Genomic DNA, 18,344 nt, shown 5'->3' on the forward strand with positions numbered 1-18,344 from the left:
ACTTATACTTATTAGCTTTTCTTTCAAAATGTAATGATGATGATAATAATAAAGTTTTGGAAAAGAAAAAAGAAAATGATAAAACGATGATCATTTCATATATTGAATTTTTTTATTTATTTATTATATGAAATAAAATTCTTTCATTCATTCATTTATTCAATCGATTCGATTTGATATTGTTCATTTCTCTCTCTCTCTCTTTATTTTCACAATCAAAATCTAAATTGTTTGCGTTTGTCATTGTGTGATTATGATGTGATATTATGTGATGTGTTTTGATGGCCACAATATAATAAAATTGATATTATATATCGCTACAACTGTGGTTCATTTTGCAAAAAAAAAAAAAAAAAATAGACAAGTTCAGAATTGATAAACAGATTTTTATTTACGATTCAACTTACGACAAACACACACACACAAGAAATGAAAGCGACAAAAAAAACTTTTTGGAAATTCAATCTTTTTTTTATTTATTTATTTATTGTTGTTTTTTTCTTCATTATTTATCAATCCATATTTCACAATAACAATAATATAGAATTGATGAGATTCTAAATGATGGAAAAAAAAAAGAAGAAGAAAAGAAAAGAAAAGAAATATAGAAATATAGAAATCACCGGTATTGAAAATGTGTTAGTGTTGTGCATTTACGTGTCAATGAATGATGATCGGTTCTGTTTTCAAATGTCCATTATTATTATCGTTATCGTTATTGATTATGGTTTGGCATTTTTTTTTGTGAATGTTTGTCCGTATATTTGTGTGTGTGTGTGTGTGTGTGTGTATCTTATTTATATATCAAATTCATTTCAATTAAATTATAATTCATATCAGATAAATAATGTAAAAATGATTGAATTTTTTTGCTGGCTGGTTGGTTGGCTTATCGAGGCATCATTTCTTTTTTTCTTTTTTTTTCGTTCTCTTTTATGATCAAATGATGATGATGAGTAATGCGAATGAAGAGAAGAAGAAGAGAAAATTCTGTTAAAAGTAAGAAATTTGAAGCTCAAATAGGAAAAAAAAGGAAAAAAAATGATGAATGAAATTTGATTTGAAGAAATAGAAGAAAATGATCAATAGATTTGGATTTTGGCTTTCCACAGAAAAAAAACACTTTGGATTTCTTTCTATTTAAATCATATATGGTTTTCTCACTTAAGTAACTTATGTTGTTGTTGTTGTGAGTGCATTTTTTTCTTTCTGGTGATTGAATATCATAACATTTCACGTGATGAATATTGAATATTTGATTGTTGATGTAATGGACTGTTACTGTTATTATTATTATTATTATTATTCGTATAACTAGTAGTCATAGTTGTTGTTGTTATTGTTGCAGCCGTACCAATTCCACCACTAATACAGCTATTATCAACTAAAACATTTGCATTATTACTTGATAATAAACAACCATGTAAATTAGGACTACAAGAACCATCCATTATTGTTGTTGTCATATCCATAACTGTTGTTGGCTGTAATGTAATATTACCATTACCATTAAAACGTACACGTGTATCAGTAATACATGCTTCAGATGCACAACTATAACGAGCTGTACCATGATAACGATCTTGTAATATATTACTATCTTGATTATTATTATTATGATGACGATGACGATTATTATAATGATGAAAACGTTCACCCGGTTTTACATTATCCTGAAAACAAGTACAACAGAATATATTTCGAAATCCTTGCCTAAATCTATATGTGTTTGATTGATAATGGGAAAAAAACAAATGAAAATAGAAATGATAATTTAATAAAATAAAAAATATTTGGAAAAGAAACATTCAAATACAAACTGTAATTGTTTATTGAATATAATATAAACAATACCTTGAATTCATCCAACAATAAACAAATGGATTATATACACTATTTGACATTGCTAACCAATAAATTGTTAGATATGTATGTTGTACATATTTTGAATTAATTATTTGTGGATAATGATGAGCAAGTAAAAAATAAATATGATATGGTGCCCAACAAACCTATTTTTTTAAATTAAATAAATTGATATATTAATGGATAATTACAAAAAATAAGCCAATATATAATTAAGTGGACAAACAATTACCCCAAATATGGCCACAACGATCATCATCATTTTGACAATCTAATAACATTGAATAAATGATATTTTTGATTGTTTATTTCATATTATCAATATAAATAAAAGATACATACTTTACGTTTTGATTTAATACTTTCCATTTGTTTAGCTGTACATTCACCAATACTTTGACTACCCCATAATTCACGACCAACACGAAAATATGTATAGGACATTGATGCAATAGGCAACATATAAGTGACCAATAAAATAATCACATTATAACTTTGTTATTTACGTAATTACGAATTAGAAAGAAGAAGAAAAAAAAATAATGGAAGAAAAACAAACATATGTAAATCAAATGTGAAAATAGATTTTGGTTGTATTTCTGTATTGAAAATTCAATGATTAATTTATAAAAAATAAATATGGTCATCCTGTAAGTTATTAGCCAAAAACTCGTGATACTTTTTTCAACAACAACAAAACGATATAACGATAAAGTTACGAAAAAAAACAAACATTTTATCCATAAATCATTTAAAAGTTTGTGAATATTAAATGGAAATTATTGAAATGTATTTTGGGTATTTTTTTGTTCATCATCAACAACTTATCGATAACTTTTTTTTTATTTCATTCACTTTGATCGATTGGACAAGGCTAAAAAATCCGGACTGAAACTTAATATGCCTGGATATTTCTTTTTGTTTCTCTTGTTTTCTCTTGTCTAGATAATGTTATCACTAAAATCGAGGGCAAAACAAACAAATCATAATCATTACGATGTAATTATTACCAACAAAAAAAAACTATGAATCCTGAATTTTTCAGATGAAATCTAATGGAATTAATAATATCCACTTTTATGCGTAATGAATACGAACCCGAAAAAAAAATCCAGAACAAAAAAAAAATTATATCACACTTTATTCCTAGTGTGAAGTGTGTGTATGTCAAAAAATAATCTTTCGAATCAGAAACAAACAAACAAACATCAACAACAACAATCATTTACAATAAACATCATCAACATTTTGATCTAGTGTCCAAAACAAAAACTTATTTAACCACAGTGTGGAAACAAAACTTATATAATATGATAGCTAATGTATGTATGTGTTTGTGTGAGAAAAAAAAGTTCTAACAAGCAAAAAAAAAAAACGAACAGCAAGATTGGATACGAAATGTGCAGAATTTAGTTCATCTTTCATTAAAGTAAAATGATGATGATGTTTTTGTTTGATTTTTTTTCGTTGTTTGAAACAACAACGACAACAACAAAAAACTTTTTTTCTTCATCATCATCATCACATTCATAGACATATAAGACATAATAATAATAATCAGAAACCAAACTGTAATTGTAGAATCATATAAAATAAGAATCGAAATGGAAAAAGAGAACAAAACTTATAGCAGCTACTTAAACAACTGGAAAAAAAACTAAAAAAAAAGTAAAAACCCAAGAGATTGGTCAAGAGAAAAATAAAAATAAAAATAAAAATGAAAACGTTTCGTTTTTGTAAATTGTGTAATGAAAACGTCAAACCAGGAAACAAAAATAAAACAAAACAAAATTCCCATATTAACAAAACACACTATCACCAGACAGACAGACTGATAAATAAATATAATGGTGGTTTTCAATGTTTAATCTAACAATCATATGTTGGAATTCTATGGGAATATCTCTCTATATCCTTGTTGTTGTTGTTGTTGTTGTTCAAGAATTGTAATTGATCTTTACTTTGCTACAGATCAAAACGAAAAGCAAAACAAACACACAAATTCATTATCTATTTTAATTAATCTTGATCTATTCGCTTCTTCTCCTCTCTCTTTTTTTTCTCTCTTTCATTGCTTTCCATCATATTTTTTTCTCTTTCTCTCATTGCTTTTCCTATTTATTTATCATCAATTTTATTCGATTATAAAGCTCAAACTTTTTGCTGTTTTTGTTTCTGTTGTTGTTGTTGTTGTTGTTGATCATATTATATAAAACTCATCATATTCTGGATGATTACAGAATCTTTTACTGTTCATATTATTATTATTATTTTTTTTTCATCATTTTCTTGATAATTGAATTGTTCATTTGATATTATTATTATTATTTTGGTAATAATAATTCGTTCACCGCTGCTGTTACATTTCTAAATATAGTACGATTGTTATTGTGAAATGATGAAATTATTTTTTTCTTCCTTGATTCGTTTCAATCAGATTCTGTTTTCTTGTTTTTACACAATATGTTCAATGAATAAAATCGAATGAATTATAGATGAAAAGTTATTTCATTTCGAATAAATCTATATGAAACAATTACGTCAGTTTTTTTTCTTCTTCTTCTGGATTTGATTCACAAGAAACCGGTAACACTTTTCTATGAGAGAAAAACAACTAAATCCTTTTTACAAATACATTCGAGACATGCAATCGGATTGATTCATAATGACTTGTTGCTTACAATAATTTTAATTATAATAATCCTTTGCAGAAAAAAAAACTTTAAATGCAATTGTAATTGGGAAAACAAAATTTTTAAAAGTTTTTGGAATTCTTCAAATCATTCAGCGGTTGATGAATGTGCTTGGCAATCAAAACTTTTTTCGTTGACAAAAAATCAAATAAAACAAAAGTGAATCAAGAAACTGACCCAATTTCCTGTTCAATAAGATTATCTTTTCATGATGAAATTCTTTGGAAAATTGAATCTTTTGCTTTTCTAAAGAAAATTCTCTGAAAATCTTTTCCTGTTCATCTATAATGAATATATCGTTTGTGTAAATAAAACTAAATCGAAAAAAAAATCAACATTAAATCAGATTTTGCAGAATAAAGTTGATTTCATATAGCAATAAAATCAAGCTGTGAATTATAAAAGTTGAAAAATTTATGATCAGTAAAAATGAAATCGTTTTTTGTTGTTGTTGTTGTATTTGTTGGAGTTTTTGTTTTCTTAACGGATCATCCAGAAAAAAAATTGTGAAATTATTCTTTTGCTTGAGAAAATTTTAATGTAATTTTGTACTAATATTTGATTGTTGAAATTAGAATTTTTGCTGTTCTAAAATCAAGCTAACTAATTTAAAATTAAAATTAGTTCCTGATGTTTATTCTATTATTTGCTTCAACATGCTCGATTATATAACCTAAGAATGTTTTGCAGAATTTCTTTTGAAAAATAATATAGAAATGGTTATTATCGTACAGAATGTTTAATGTAATTTAATTAAAATTTGATCATCAATACCGATTGGTCAACAAAAAAACAAAAAACAAAGCAAATTTCAAACTTAATTTCAAATCAATATCAAATTGTAAATCATTCTTTCTTTCCTTCTTCCTCAGATTACATATAAATTTCAATTTGAATAAATCCTTTCGTTTTTTTTTCTTGTCTATCTTAGAAATTTCAAGGGAAAAGAGAATGGAAAAATATTTGAATTTCAAATCTTTGAAGCCATTAATGCCTTTTTTATTGGATTTTTTTTTCTTCAACAGAAAAAAAATAAAAAAAAATCAGGAAATAAAGGAAAATTTACAGACTTAAACACACAATATTTGTCTAAGGATTGAATATTTGAAAGTGTTGTAAAGTGTGTGTGTTATAGATTTGTATGATTTATTCGGATTCTTAATACAACTTACATATATTCGATACGAGATTTTGTCGATATTCCATCATACCATTCAAGATAGCAAACAACTTTTCAATTTGTTTCCCATTGGTTTTTTCAGTAAAATTTTTCAATTTTTCCAAATCATAATATTCATTATTCGAAAAAAGATGCCCAGATTATCCAGAAGAATTTAAAACAAAAGAAAGAAAATGAGAGAAAGAAAGAGAGAAAAAAAAAAGAGAAACGTGAATGTCATGCATAATTAAAATTAATTTAGTAATTGAATTATAGTTGCTGTTACTGTTGTTGTTGTTAAAAATAAAATGTGATAATCCATTTAATGAGTAAATTGAATGAGAATCTATTTGTGTATGAATCATGTTTGGAGTAAGCAAAAAAAAAAAAAAAATAAAAAATAAAAATAACGGGATATTAAAATAATATTTTTGATGGAGAAAAAAAAATAACATTACCTACTACTACTTTGCACTAAACACTATTATTGACTAAAGTTATTTTAGTAATTTTAATTTATTAAGTAAATATCTTTATCATCATAGTGTGTTTGTGTTTGTTTATTACGTTTTATATAATTTATGGATCGTGATTTTAGCTATTTTTTTCTTTGTTCTGCTCTTTTTATTTCATCAAAACAAAAACAAAAAAATTAACTAATGAACATGATGAACATTTATATATTATCATCATTATTAGTTCTTTTTTTTAAATAAATTCCAATTGTCAAATTACATACCTCTTGAATCACCATTTTTAAATTCTTCAACAATTGTTTTTGAACAAATTATATTTGGTAATGATAGAAAACTGCTTGCAATCCATATGATAACAATAATTATTACAGTTGCTGTACGAGACATACGTGGCCTTAATGGATGTACAATGGCTAAATATCTGTTGAAAACAACAAAAAAAAACAGGAAAAAATTTAAAAAAATTATAACGTTATTAGTGAATGAAATAAATAATGAAAACTTTTAAAAAAACTCTGTAATGATGTTATAAAAAACAAAAAATTTTGAAAAGAAAACTTTTTGAAATTTCATAGATCTTAGTTACTGAATAAACTGGTAGTAGTGAAACACAAGTGACACCTGTCATTTATTGTGAACACAAGGTAAGAAAATCAAGTTTTTTGAATGTGTGAATTTTTTTTTCTTATCATTATTGAGATAAGAAATAAACAAAATACAGAATAGAGAATAGAAAGTTTCAAATGTATCAAGATCACGTCATATGTTTATGATGATGATGATGATGATTTTCAATGATGGATCGGATTTTGCTTTTGATATCTTCACACCATACATAGTCTATTGCTTTTTTTGATGATTATCATTTTTTTTTCGTTTGTGATCAAATCAATGGGAAACAAATTCTTCAATGTGAGATTTTAGCCAGGTGCTATCGTTTTCATACCTTCATTTTCTTGATTAGATGTGAAAATAGACTCGAAATATTTTTTTTCCATCCTGGATTTTATTTACTGAAAATAGTGATACAAATTCAATGGTTTTGAACGTGAACAGCATCATAGTTTTTTTCAACATTAAATTTTAAATAAAATGAAAAGAAAAGATAGGTAAAGGAAAGAAAAAATAAGGCAAACTCAATTTTTTTGGTTGGTTTCTAACCTGATGAAACTTTTTTTTCGATTAGAATCTTGGATGGAATTTGTGGAGAAATAAGGCAAGTGATGAATGAAAAAAAAGTTGTTTCAACTATGAAAAATGCAGCGGTAAAAAATGACCTAATCAAAACTGGCATTCGGCAAACAAGTTTGTCATATTAAAAAGTTTGTTTTGAAAAATTTCAGAAAAGTTGTTTTTTTTCAGGGATTTTAAATTCTACTTTTTTAATATTTTGATTCAAGAATGACAAATATACAACAATAAAAAAAATCTATATTTTTTCTCAAGTATCATTGAATTAATGAATGTATCATCCATTTTTTTTTTTTGTTTGATTGAAATTTTTTTTTACCCATTTCTTTTCAAGAATCAATCAATAACAACAACAGTGAAAAATACAATTTAATGATAATCAAAATGATGAAAAAAAAAATTCCGTCCAGAAAAGAAAAACTAATTAACTATATTGAATTGAGAAGAAGAATTAATAAAGCAAACGAAAAAGACAATGTTAATGAAGAAAAGTTCATAAAACTCATTATTATTATTATTGAAGTTTAATGAAGTGAATCAGACGACGAAGAATAATAATAAAATTCTTATTGCTAAAGATTTTGATTATTGTCATGGAATGCATATTATTGCTTTTGTTTTTTCTTTGTCTTTCATCGCCATCATCATGATTAATATTTATGAATCCAGAAAAAAAGCGAAGAAATCATGACAAATTCGTATAATAAAAAGGCCAAAAAAATGAAGACAAACAAAACAAAAATTCATTTATAATCAAACAAACAAACAAAAAAAATCAAATTGTTTTGAAAAGAATGGAATGCATTTCAAAACAAATCATTTTTAATTTTGTGAAAAATATTGAATGTGTAAATATTAATTATTGTTGAGCAAAACAAAAAAATGGAAATGACTTATTGAATTTGCTTGTTTTTAATTAAGATTTTCGTCAACAATATTGTAGGAAGCATTACGTTTGTTGCTGTTGTTGAATCATTCTTCTGTTATGAAGTTCAGTTCACTCATTGTTACTATACAAAAAAAAATTTCATTAGATTTCAATATGAAATCAATCGAAAAACAGAAATTAATTTCGTTCGAGCAAATATTATTTTTGTTTAATTTTTTTTTTTTTTTTGAAAAAGGTTTTTTCTCTCGAATCATTTTGTTGTTGATTTCATTGCTAGGCAAAAAAAAAGCATTTTAAGAATTTAATTTATCGATTCGGGGGAAAAGATTTCTCAAATTATTACTTAGCTTTCGTTTTTCAAGTGACATTTATAGAAAAAAAAAGTAAGTGTAAAACGATTGAATAAACAAACTTTTATGATAAAAAGTTAAACAACAGCAACAACAAAAAAAAAAATAAAAACAAACAGATCATGATGACTTAAATTGTTTACTTGTTACGTAAAAAAAAGAGGGATAAAGATCATTGGATTTTTTTCTTGTTCTAATGGAAAATGTTTGATATTTGATTTTTTTCCGAATTCACAAGAATCCTATGGAAATTGATTGATCTGAAAAAAAGCTCAACAGTAACGACAGCAATAGTACTTTTCTTTAAAATTTTAACTTTTTTTCCATTTACCCAAAAAGAGATTAATTTTGTTGTTGTTATTTTTGTTAATTTGGTTTTGAAAACAAAAAAAAATCCTTCAAATTTCCGACAAAAACATTCTGAAATTATTTCAAATAGAAAAAAACAAAAATACTTAAGTAAAATCAACATTTGGATTATTTCATTCAATCAAAGATTATTATTCTGTATAATTCGGGTCAATAATATTAATTTGAATCATATAATACCAAACACGTTATTAACACAATCTTTGAAGAAGAAGAAAAAAAAACAAACTAAATGCACTCACCAGAAAAAAGTCACTTTTTTTCATTTTCAAAATTGCAGAAAACATTCAACATTTTCGAATGAGTACTAAAGAATTTTTTTTGAAATGAAAAGATTTTGATAATTGAACAGGCAAATCACAAAAAAAAATACCCACGCCTTTTGATTCAATCGTCCATACAAGTTAATCATTAATTTGTAACGAAAAACAATTGTTACAAAAAAAAGGTTCAATTTATCATTTTCTCTTCATCATTCACTTCATTCAAAGCAAAAATAAGCTCATTCAAATTTATTGAATAATAGTAATATTTGGTTTAATGATAATCATTAAAAAAAATATGAAAAATGATAAATTCAATATTTTCAAATTAAAAAAACATGGCTAATAATATAATCATTATGAACAGAATCGGCAAATAAATCGTGTTTTTTTTTGTCAAAAACTAAAACTAAAATAATAATGATAATAAATCAAAAAAAAGTGAAGTAAATTCAAAATGTCAATGTTCTATTTCCAGCCAAACAAAAAAGTCAATGATTTTCTTTTTGGTAAAATCTTGAATGCATAAATCAAATTGTTTGAAATCAATAATAAAAATGCTGACATCAACAAGAATCATGATTATATAAAAAAACAACGACAACAAAACATTTACGTTATGGGTTGTTTTTTTGGGAAATGGAATAACATCATCAAAATTATATTTGGATATGTTTGGAACAATTAAAAACAAAATACACGACTACTGTACTAATTATAATTGATAGAAAAAAAATGAAAAACATTTAATTTTTTAACCTTATTCTCTCTCTCTCCTCTTGATTAAAAATTTAAATTCTGTGGAATCAGAAATTGAAAAAAAAGCTTGAAAAAAGGGCAAACTTTTTTTTCCCGATTCACCGATGGGATCTCATATAGATAAAAAGAACAAAATCAATTGAATTAAAGTTTCAAGTATCATTCTTTTTTTTTGAACAATTTTTCATATTTCAATATAATTGATTATGATTGTTGTTTTTGTTGTTGTTATTATTTTGTCTTCCTACCGAAAAAAATGTTGATAAACATAAATAAATCTACAATGACGATGATAATCAATAAATGTAATACGAAACTGGAAGAAAAACTGAATTCTATGCGATTAAATTGTTTTTTCTATTTACAGATTGTGTGTCTGTGTTTGCAATCCACTTCTTCTTCTTTTTCTCTATTTTTAAAAGTAAAGAATTCATTTTGGGTCCATCCAGAATCAAGTTGTTGTTGTTGTTGTTTCAAGAGAAACATACTTTGTTTCGAGATAATTATTAGATAATGACTGTAATCATCATCATCGCTAGTAGCCTTTCATTGTTTTTGTGTGTAATCATTATTTGAACTTTTCTTCAGTTTTTTTCCTTAACCAAAAACGTTATACATTTTCTTTTCTCTTTCGTTTATCTTCAATGATGATCAGTAATCAACATTGGAAAATTGTTTTCACTTAAGTATAACATTATCATCATCATCATCAACATCATTGAGAATCTGTTCGATCAGAATTATTACTTTATTGCCTTGTTTCTCTCAATGTGTTCAAAGTAAGCAAACAAAAAAAAATCCTAAAACATACTCGAAAAACAATGTCGAACAGGAATTACACAGTAAAATTACATTGGCTTTCAAAAATGAACAGTATACAGGAAAAACAAAGAAGCAAAAACAAATTCATTTGAAAAATTTATAGCAAATAAATATATGGCCATAGACAAACATTAAATATAGAAATTCGGTAACACATCAGCAGTTTTTTTTTTTACTTTCACTATATCACTTGAAACAACAACAACACACAGTAACATTCGAGATATACAAAACTTAAAAAAAACCAAAAAAAATTTTTATCGATCAATCATTTCAATGTAATGAAATGATGTTCATTAGTTTGTAGGTATAGAGAGAGAGAGAGAGAGAGAGAGAGAGAGAGAGAGAGAGAGAGAGAGAGAGAGAGAGAGAGAGAGAGAGAGAGAGAGAGAGAGAGAGAGAGTATACAATGATGATAGTGTAAAATGAATATTTTTTAAAAAACATTAAAATTGAATGAAATCAGTGAAAAAGAAATTAGGTAATGAATTTCCGCTGTTGTTTTTCTTTTTTACAAACACACAGACACAATCACATGACCGATAATAAAACTTTTATGAAAATAAATATTTAAAAAAATTGACTTTTTTTTGTTGATAGAAGAATTTGATAAAATCTGAAAGTTTTGTCATTATCACCAAGTATCAGTATTTTTTTCTATGTATTTATTTATCATATATTAAAAATATCATCACACACACACACTTGTATAAATAACTTGAAACAAAATCATCATTCATTTCTTCTGTATAATAACATAATAATAAACAAGAATGATGATAATGTATGGTAGTTGGATTCCAATAGGAAGAAAGAATCCATTGAAAATCTATCAATAAAACATGGATTGAAATTAGCAGACCGAAAACGATAATCAAAAGGAAGTAATGATAATGATTTTTGATAAAGAAAAAGAAAAAAAAAGTTTGTTTAAATTAACTTAACAACAAAAAAAAAGTGTAGTTAGTTTTTATTTTGCTCAACACATAAACAAACAATAATATGAAATCTGGTTGTGTAATATCCTACAATGATGATGATCCTAGAAAAAAAATATATGCTCAATATTAGAAGTTTGAAAAAAAAGTAGTAAAAGTTAGTAAGTGGGAAAAAAAAGTTATTAGAAATTCTTTATTAAGATAATTTATACGTAATTTTTACTGTTCTTCAGAACTTCAGAATAATAATAACTGGTTGTGCAATTTTTTTTCTCTATTCTCTATCCTATACTTTTTCTTATGATTCTTTTTTTATATTTGTTCACATTAACGGATGTACTCATAATGATAATGATAATGATTGGAATGAAAAAAAACTTCGATAAAATTAATAGAATTTCATTCGAAATTACAATTGAATTTGATTCACAAATAACAAATTGAATTGAATTTGAAATTCGAATTTCCAAAATTCTCCAATATATTCTTCAAAAGTTCAAACCACAAATTGTTGCAACATGTTTATCAATCAATTTGAAATTAATGATAATCATTAAAACAGTAGCAAATTTCATGAATAGAAAAATAACTAAACAAAATCATAATGAAACATTCACACTATCTCTATCTCTATCTTTCTGTCACTTTCTGTTCGATGACAATGTTAAAGAATTTCGTTTTGTTTTGTTTTGTTTCTGAAGGGATTAATTTCAAAATGAGAAAAAAAAGAAACTTTTTTCTTCATGAAAATTCCATCCATGAATATATATACGGAGAAAAAAGTTTCCAAAATCAAATTGAAGATGGAAAAAAAAGTTTCGAAAAAAATTGTAAAACCAAAAAAAAACCTGATGAAAAAAAAACTACAGAAATAAAATTGATAAACAACCTAAATGATTAAATATTAAAAAAACCCAAATATATAAAGGTTACTAGAAAATGTATATTCTTTTAAACAGGAAAAAAAATTCCTCAATCCTATAAACCACCTTATATCATCAGCATCATTTTTCTTGAATCCAACATTTTCAAAACCAAAAACAAAAAAAAATAATAATAAAAAATTTATGCATTCATCTGGAAAAATAAACCATATAGACTTTTATAAAAATAGACTTTTTTTTGTAAGTAAGTAAAAGAAACACAATGGATAAACAGCACAGAATAAAAACAAAACAAAGAAAAATGATAATTTCTTCATCAAAAGGGTTGATTATCATCGTCAATATCGTTTAGATGATAAAAATATAGAATGTTCTGAATCTGAATCTGCTGTTATAATTTTGTTTTTTCAAATAATTAGTTATTTTTTGGTTATAAATTGACAATCAAAAATTGCGTAAATCATTATCATAATTATTAATTAATGAATGAATGAATGAACGAATGAAAAATATATTCCTATTAAGCAATAAAAAATTCATAATCAAGCAACGTTTTTTTGGGATAATGAATAAGATGATGATGAAAACATTTTGCATTTTAAGAAAAAAGATATCTATATCTAATCACATGAAAAACTTCATTGCGAAAAACCTTATATTTGATGATTATCGATGAATATTTTTTTTTGTACCAAGATGAGAAAAATGTGTTAATTAAATGAAACATAATCTTTACTCTTTTAACTTGATTATAGATTGAATCTCATTAAAAATCTAAGAAGAAAAGATAAAACGAAAAAAAACGAAAAATTCTAAGATAACAACAACAGAAGAAAATTCAATGATAATCAATCAAACCAAATAACCAGATAACGTTTGAAACAAAAACAAAAAAATTCAAATGATATCAGATTTTCAAGGATATTTCATTATCATTTAAGAATTGATTGAATGAATATTATGCAATCATCGAATATATTGTATTTTATCGCTAATTTTTTTGCTTCGTTTTGATCTTTTAATTCTATGATTCAACTATACATAGTTAAATTGATAATGGATATTTACATCGTGACAGATTCAATGATGTTGATAATAAATGTTTTTTTTTTTCTTTTGTTTCGTTTGTTTGCTTTGCAATGAAAAACATACATACACACAAATTCCAACAATCAATTAATAATGTCCATTTATTTCTGTTATTTCCGAAAAAAAAAATTTATTGATAATGATGATGGTGGTGGTGAGCAAAAAACAAAACAAAACGAAACGAAAATCTTATCGAAACATGATGGTCATAAATTGATTACTTTCTAGGTAAATAAACAGGTAATTCAATTCAATTTAATGTTTTTTTTCTTCGTTTTTTGTTTAAGATGTACAGTTTCTGTTTTTTTTTTCACACTGACCACTAAATAAATATAATTATATAAGAAAAATGATAACCAAATACAATAAAATCAATTAATAAATGTCTATTCATAGGTTTTTCTTTTTCATTTGTAGTTTTATTTATTTATAAGCAACAAAATAATCAATAATCATTAGTATCATTATAATCTAACCACTTAGATCGATTATTATCATTTAGTTTGGTAAACAAAACAGAACGAATATTTAAATAAAAAAATAATGCTATTATTACTTACCGATCAATCGATATGGCCATCAATGTAAATACACTAGCTCCAACCGATAATATGGCAATAAAATTTGTTATTTTACAAAATAATTCACCAAAAGGCCAATTTGAATTTAACATATAAATAAAATTAAATATAACATTTAATGTTGATACCATTATATCGGCAACGCTTAAATTGACAAGAAAATAATTTGTAACTGTACGCTAAAACAGAATTGGAATATAGATTTTTTGGGATGAAACAGAAACAAATGAAGAAAAAAAAATATTTAAAATTGTAATTAATAAAACTGGAAAATAAGGCAATCAAGGAATCAACAAATTGCTAGAAAATGACCAGATAAACTGAAAAAAAAATTCCTGAATTACTCAAACTACACATTCGAAAGATGTTTAATTGTAATCCAAATATCTAAATGTTGAATGAGAAAAAAAAACACATCTATACCATGTCTAAAACAACCACAATAATTATAATTATAACGAATGATCATTATAATAGTTAGTTAATGGTTAAAATAATTATTTGAAAATTACGATGAAGGGCAATAATATAATGATGATAATAAAAAAACATTAACAATTTGGATTTTTTTTTTTTTGGATAAAAAAAGAGAAAAGAAATTCCGATTAGATTAGCTAATTGCTTTCATTTTAGGCTGTTTTTTATGTTTTTTTCCTATGTAATCAAATTAAGAATTTCTAAAAAAACAAAACAGAAAATTTTTTTATTTACCATTCTTTTATTGGTTAAAACAATCCATATCACAATAATATTACCACCGGCAGCAACAAATACCATTGTACCGAATATAATACTCCATAAAATTTGTTGATATAAAGGCATTATATAAATATTTCTTTCCATTTGTTCTTCATCTAATAAATCTAATGAATAATTTCCTGTTGTTGTATCTGTCATCATATCTATTAATGTATTATTATTATTATCATTATAATTATTAAAATTATTATTATTCATTGTAATTGTTTCCCATATTGATGACATTGTTGTATTTGTCATCATTAATGTTAATGTTGATGGTAAATTTGTTTGTTGTTGATTTAATTGTGAATAAAATGATGATGATGATGATGGTAATGATGATCCGAAAAATGTTGGAGAGGCCGAATTTGATGATGAAAGAAAAGATGAGGATGATATTGGCGGTGTTGCCGATGTTATTGATGATGAAAATGATGACCACATCGATGATGATGACGATGATGATCGTAAATCAACATCAGCCGCACTTGTTTCATAAAATAATGTACTAATACCACCATTATTATTTGATGATGATTCAAAACTTTCATCTGAATAATAATTTGATAAACTATTTACAAATCTATCTGTAAATGGTGATGGTAATTCGGTTGGTGTTACAAGTTTCATTGATGATGATGATGATTTTGATGTTGAACCAAAAGCTGATGATTCAAATAAACGTAATGATGATGTTGATAAATATGATGATGATGATGATGATGACCTTTCACCGTCATCACCATCATCATTGGATAAATGAATTCGAGACATTTTGATTTTATTTATAATTGATGCAAAGAAATAAAATTTGTTTCATTTTCTCTTTTGTTGAAATTAAAATGAGAAATTTATTCCATGTTCCGGTTTCAATCAATCGGTTGCAATAAATATTGTGAAGCAAAAAAAACGAAAAACAAGAAAAAGAGAAACATGAAATCATAAAATGTTAGTTGTTCAATAATGATGTTTGGAATTTTGTTCTTTTTTGATTTTCCATAAATAACATTTGAGAATAATAATTAGTATGGCATTACATTGAGCGTGTGGGTGGATTCAGTCTGGTTGTTGTGCAAGAATTTTTTTCGATACAAAAAAAAATTCGCTTTCATTTGATTTGATTTGCACACAAGCATTGATCGATTTCAAATGTACAACAATTATATATTGGCAAACATTGAGCAAAAGAAAGGAAAATGTTATGGTGAAAACACACACACACACACTGGAAACACATTAAAAACCAAATTTTCAAAAACCAATCAAAACAAAACATAAATTATGACATTGTCGACTTGGATAAAAATTTTAAAAATTTAAATAGAAAAAAATCTGGATCAAATTGAACAAAGAGAATAACAGAATGAATGTTGTTTATATATTCGCGTTGGGTTATGTTTGAAAAAATTCTTAAAAAGAATCTTTGTTCATTAATTGAAGTGAAAACAGGAATAAAAAACACTAAAATATCACCAACACTATTTTGCCACCACCAACACCGTAGGAAATAGAATGAAAAAATGAAATGAATGAATTTTTTGGCCATCCAAGATCATTAAATGATTATTTGATGAAATACCAGTGAAAAAAAATAATCACCACAAACAAACAAACATAAACACATTCACACCATAAAATTTTCAGAAGAAAAAAAGAAATCAAAGAAAACAGACAAATTGACAAACACAATGGAAAATGATTATTTTCAACGTTTTTTTTTCTTCGTATTGGCCTCTGGCAGACCCTGTTTGGTAACAAGGAAAATTTTATTATTCTTTTCCGGAAAAATTTTCACTGTAAATGATTATCAAGAAATAATGTCTTTTCTTTCATACACACACACACACACACACACACACACAATTTGTGGGTTTTTATTTTCTTATTTTCGCATCGTTAAAAAAATGAAAATTATTCCAATTTATACAATGAATGAAATTTTATTCTTTCAATTTTAATCATTAAATAAGAATGATATGTGTGGAATAATTTGACGTGAACATAACAAGAGTGGAAAGAAGAAAAATTTCATTTAATACAACAACAGTTATATAAATATGTTTCCAATGAATGAATCATCACAATGATTGTTGATTAAAATAGTGTGAAGAATTTTCTTTCTTTCTTTCGGTTTTTTCTTCAAGTTGAACTCTGGTTTTTGTTGATTGATTACAAATCAAATTAAATTGATTGTTTGAATGAATGAATGGATGAATGAATTTTTTTTTGTGGGGCAAAAAAAAAGAATCGATTCTATTACACCAGACAACAAACTTGCCAAAATTCAATAAAAAAAGAAGAATTTTTTTTTATTTGATGAAATGATTGAACGATATATATAGATTTTGAATTGTGATAAAAAAAAATTTCATAAATTTTCATTAAACATTGCAATCAGGCAAACAAATTCAATTGGTAACCAATATAACGAATGCAATTGAAATTTTATACACTGAAATGAAATGATGTGGCGATCGTCATTTTTATACTCCGCAAATGAAGACCAAAGTTTTTCTCGTCTTTAAGCTAAGGAATTCTATGGCCAGAAATTCGTTCGCGTGTGTGTGTATGTGATGTATATCAGCAGAAACAGCACACATCACACACACATTTACATTGACAATTTGGGACGCATGTGCTCCAATTTATTTTACTATGTTGTTACTATTATTCTGTTTGGTGGATCGATCCAAATGGTTTTTTTATTATTCTTTCCATTTGAATGTTTTCAAATTGAAACGATATTAATGTTGAAATGTTCAACGCCAGACAAAATGGAAAAATAAAAACAAATTTAAAATGAAAAACAAAAATTTAAATTTTCTCAAATGTTTTTAATTGTATGTGTGTGTGTGTGTGTGTATGGCTGATGTCATACACACATGTGATTTTTGATTTGAAATTCGAGAAAATAATAATGAAAATTACAAGAATTTTTCGATATTTTCTTTTTTGGTTGCAAATTTCTGTTGTTGAAATTACATTTGATATTTTGTTTTATTTTACTTAATGTAAAAAATCGAGTAGAGTAAGAATTACAAATCAAAGAATCTGATGATGAGGATGATTTTTTTGTTGATGATAATGATGGTTGTGATATGATTGCGAAGACAACGACAACAACAACATTCTAAAATCAATAAGTATTTTTCTCTCTCTTTCGATTGGAATCCATCAATTGATTTTCCTGATCGATTTTGGAAGTGTATCATCATCATCGATTTATTTCAAATCATTTTCTTTGTCAAAAGAAAGCGGAAAACAACAAACGATA

The 18,344-nt window shown here is 25.2% G+C and overlaps 1 protein-coding gene across 1 annotated transcript; it reads right to left on the minus strand.

The window, feature by feature from the left end:
* Positions 1-637: 637 nt before the first annotated feature.
* Positions 638-17,869, minus strand: LOC113794374 (uncharacterized). The gene is made up of 8 exons (XM_027344496.2): positions 15,041-17,869; positions 14,309-14,508; positions 6,458-6,615; positions 5,732-5,789; positions 2,209-2,359; positions 2,099-2,137; positions 1,855-2,012; positions 638-1,719 (listed from the first exon to the last, which is right to left on the minus strand). Exons 1-8 carry the CDS (start codon positions 15,842-15,844, stop codon positions 1,224-1,226), a joined length of 2,064 nt encoding a protein of 687 aa, XP_027200297.2. The 5' UTR covers positions 15,845-17,869; the 3' UTR covers positions 638-1,223.
* Positions 17,870-18,344: the final 475 nt, after the last annotated feature.

Source organism: Dermatophagoides pteronyssinus, unplaced genomic scaffold, assembly GCF_027571235.1.
Source record: "Dermatophagoides pteronyssinus isolate colony J.1.1.1.1 unplaced genomic scaffold, Derpt_VIB-CSIC_2022.12 sq0010, whole genome shotgun sequence".
Lineage (NCBI taxonomy): Eukaryota > Metazoa > Arthropoda > Arachnida > Sarcoptiformes > Pyroglyphidae > Dermatophagoides > Dermatophagoides pteronyssinus.

What these genes read in the sequence shown, in the direction of transcription:
- LOC113794374 (XM_027344496.2), bottom strand. Translation starts at nt 15,844, where the DNA reads ATGTCTCGAATTCATTTATCCAATGATGATGGTGATGACGGTGAAAGG. An exon ending in AAATCTCGTATCGAATATAT is followed by an intron (nt 2,360 to 5,731) that starts GTAAGTTGTATT and finishes TAAATAACAAAG; the next exon opens with TTATAATGTGATTATTTTAT. An exon ending in TATTGTTGGATGAATTCAAG is followed by an intron (nt 1,720 to 1,854) that starts GTATTGTTTATA and finishes AAACACATATAG; the next exon opens with ATTTAGGCAAGGATTTCGAA.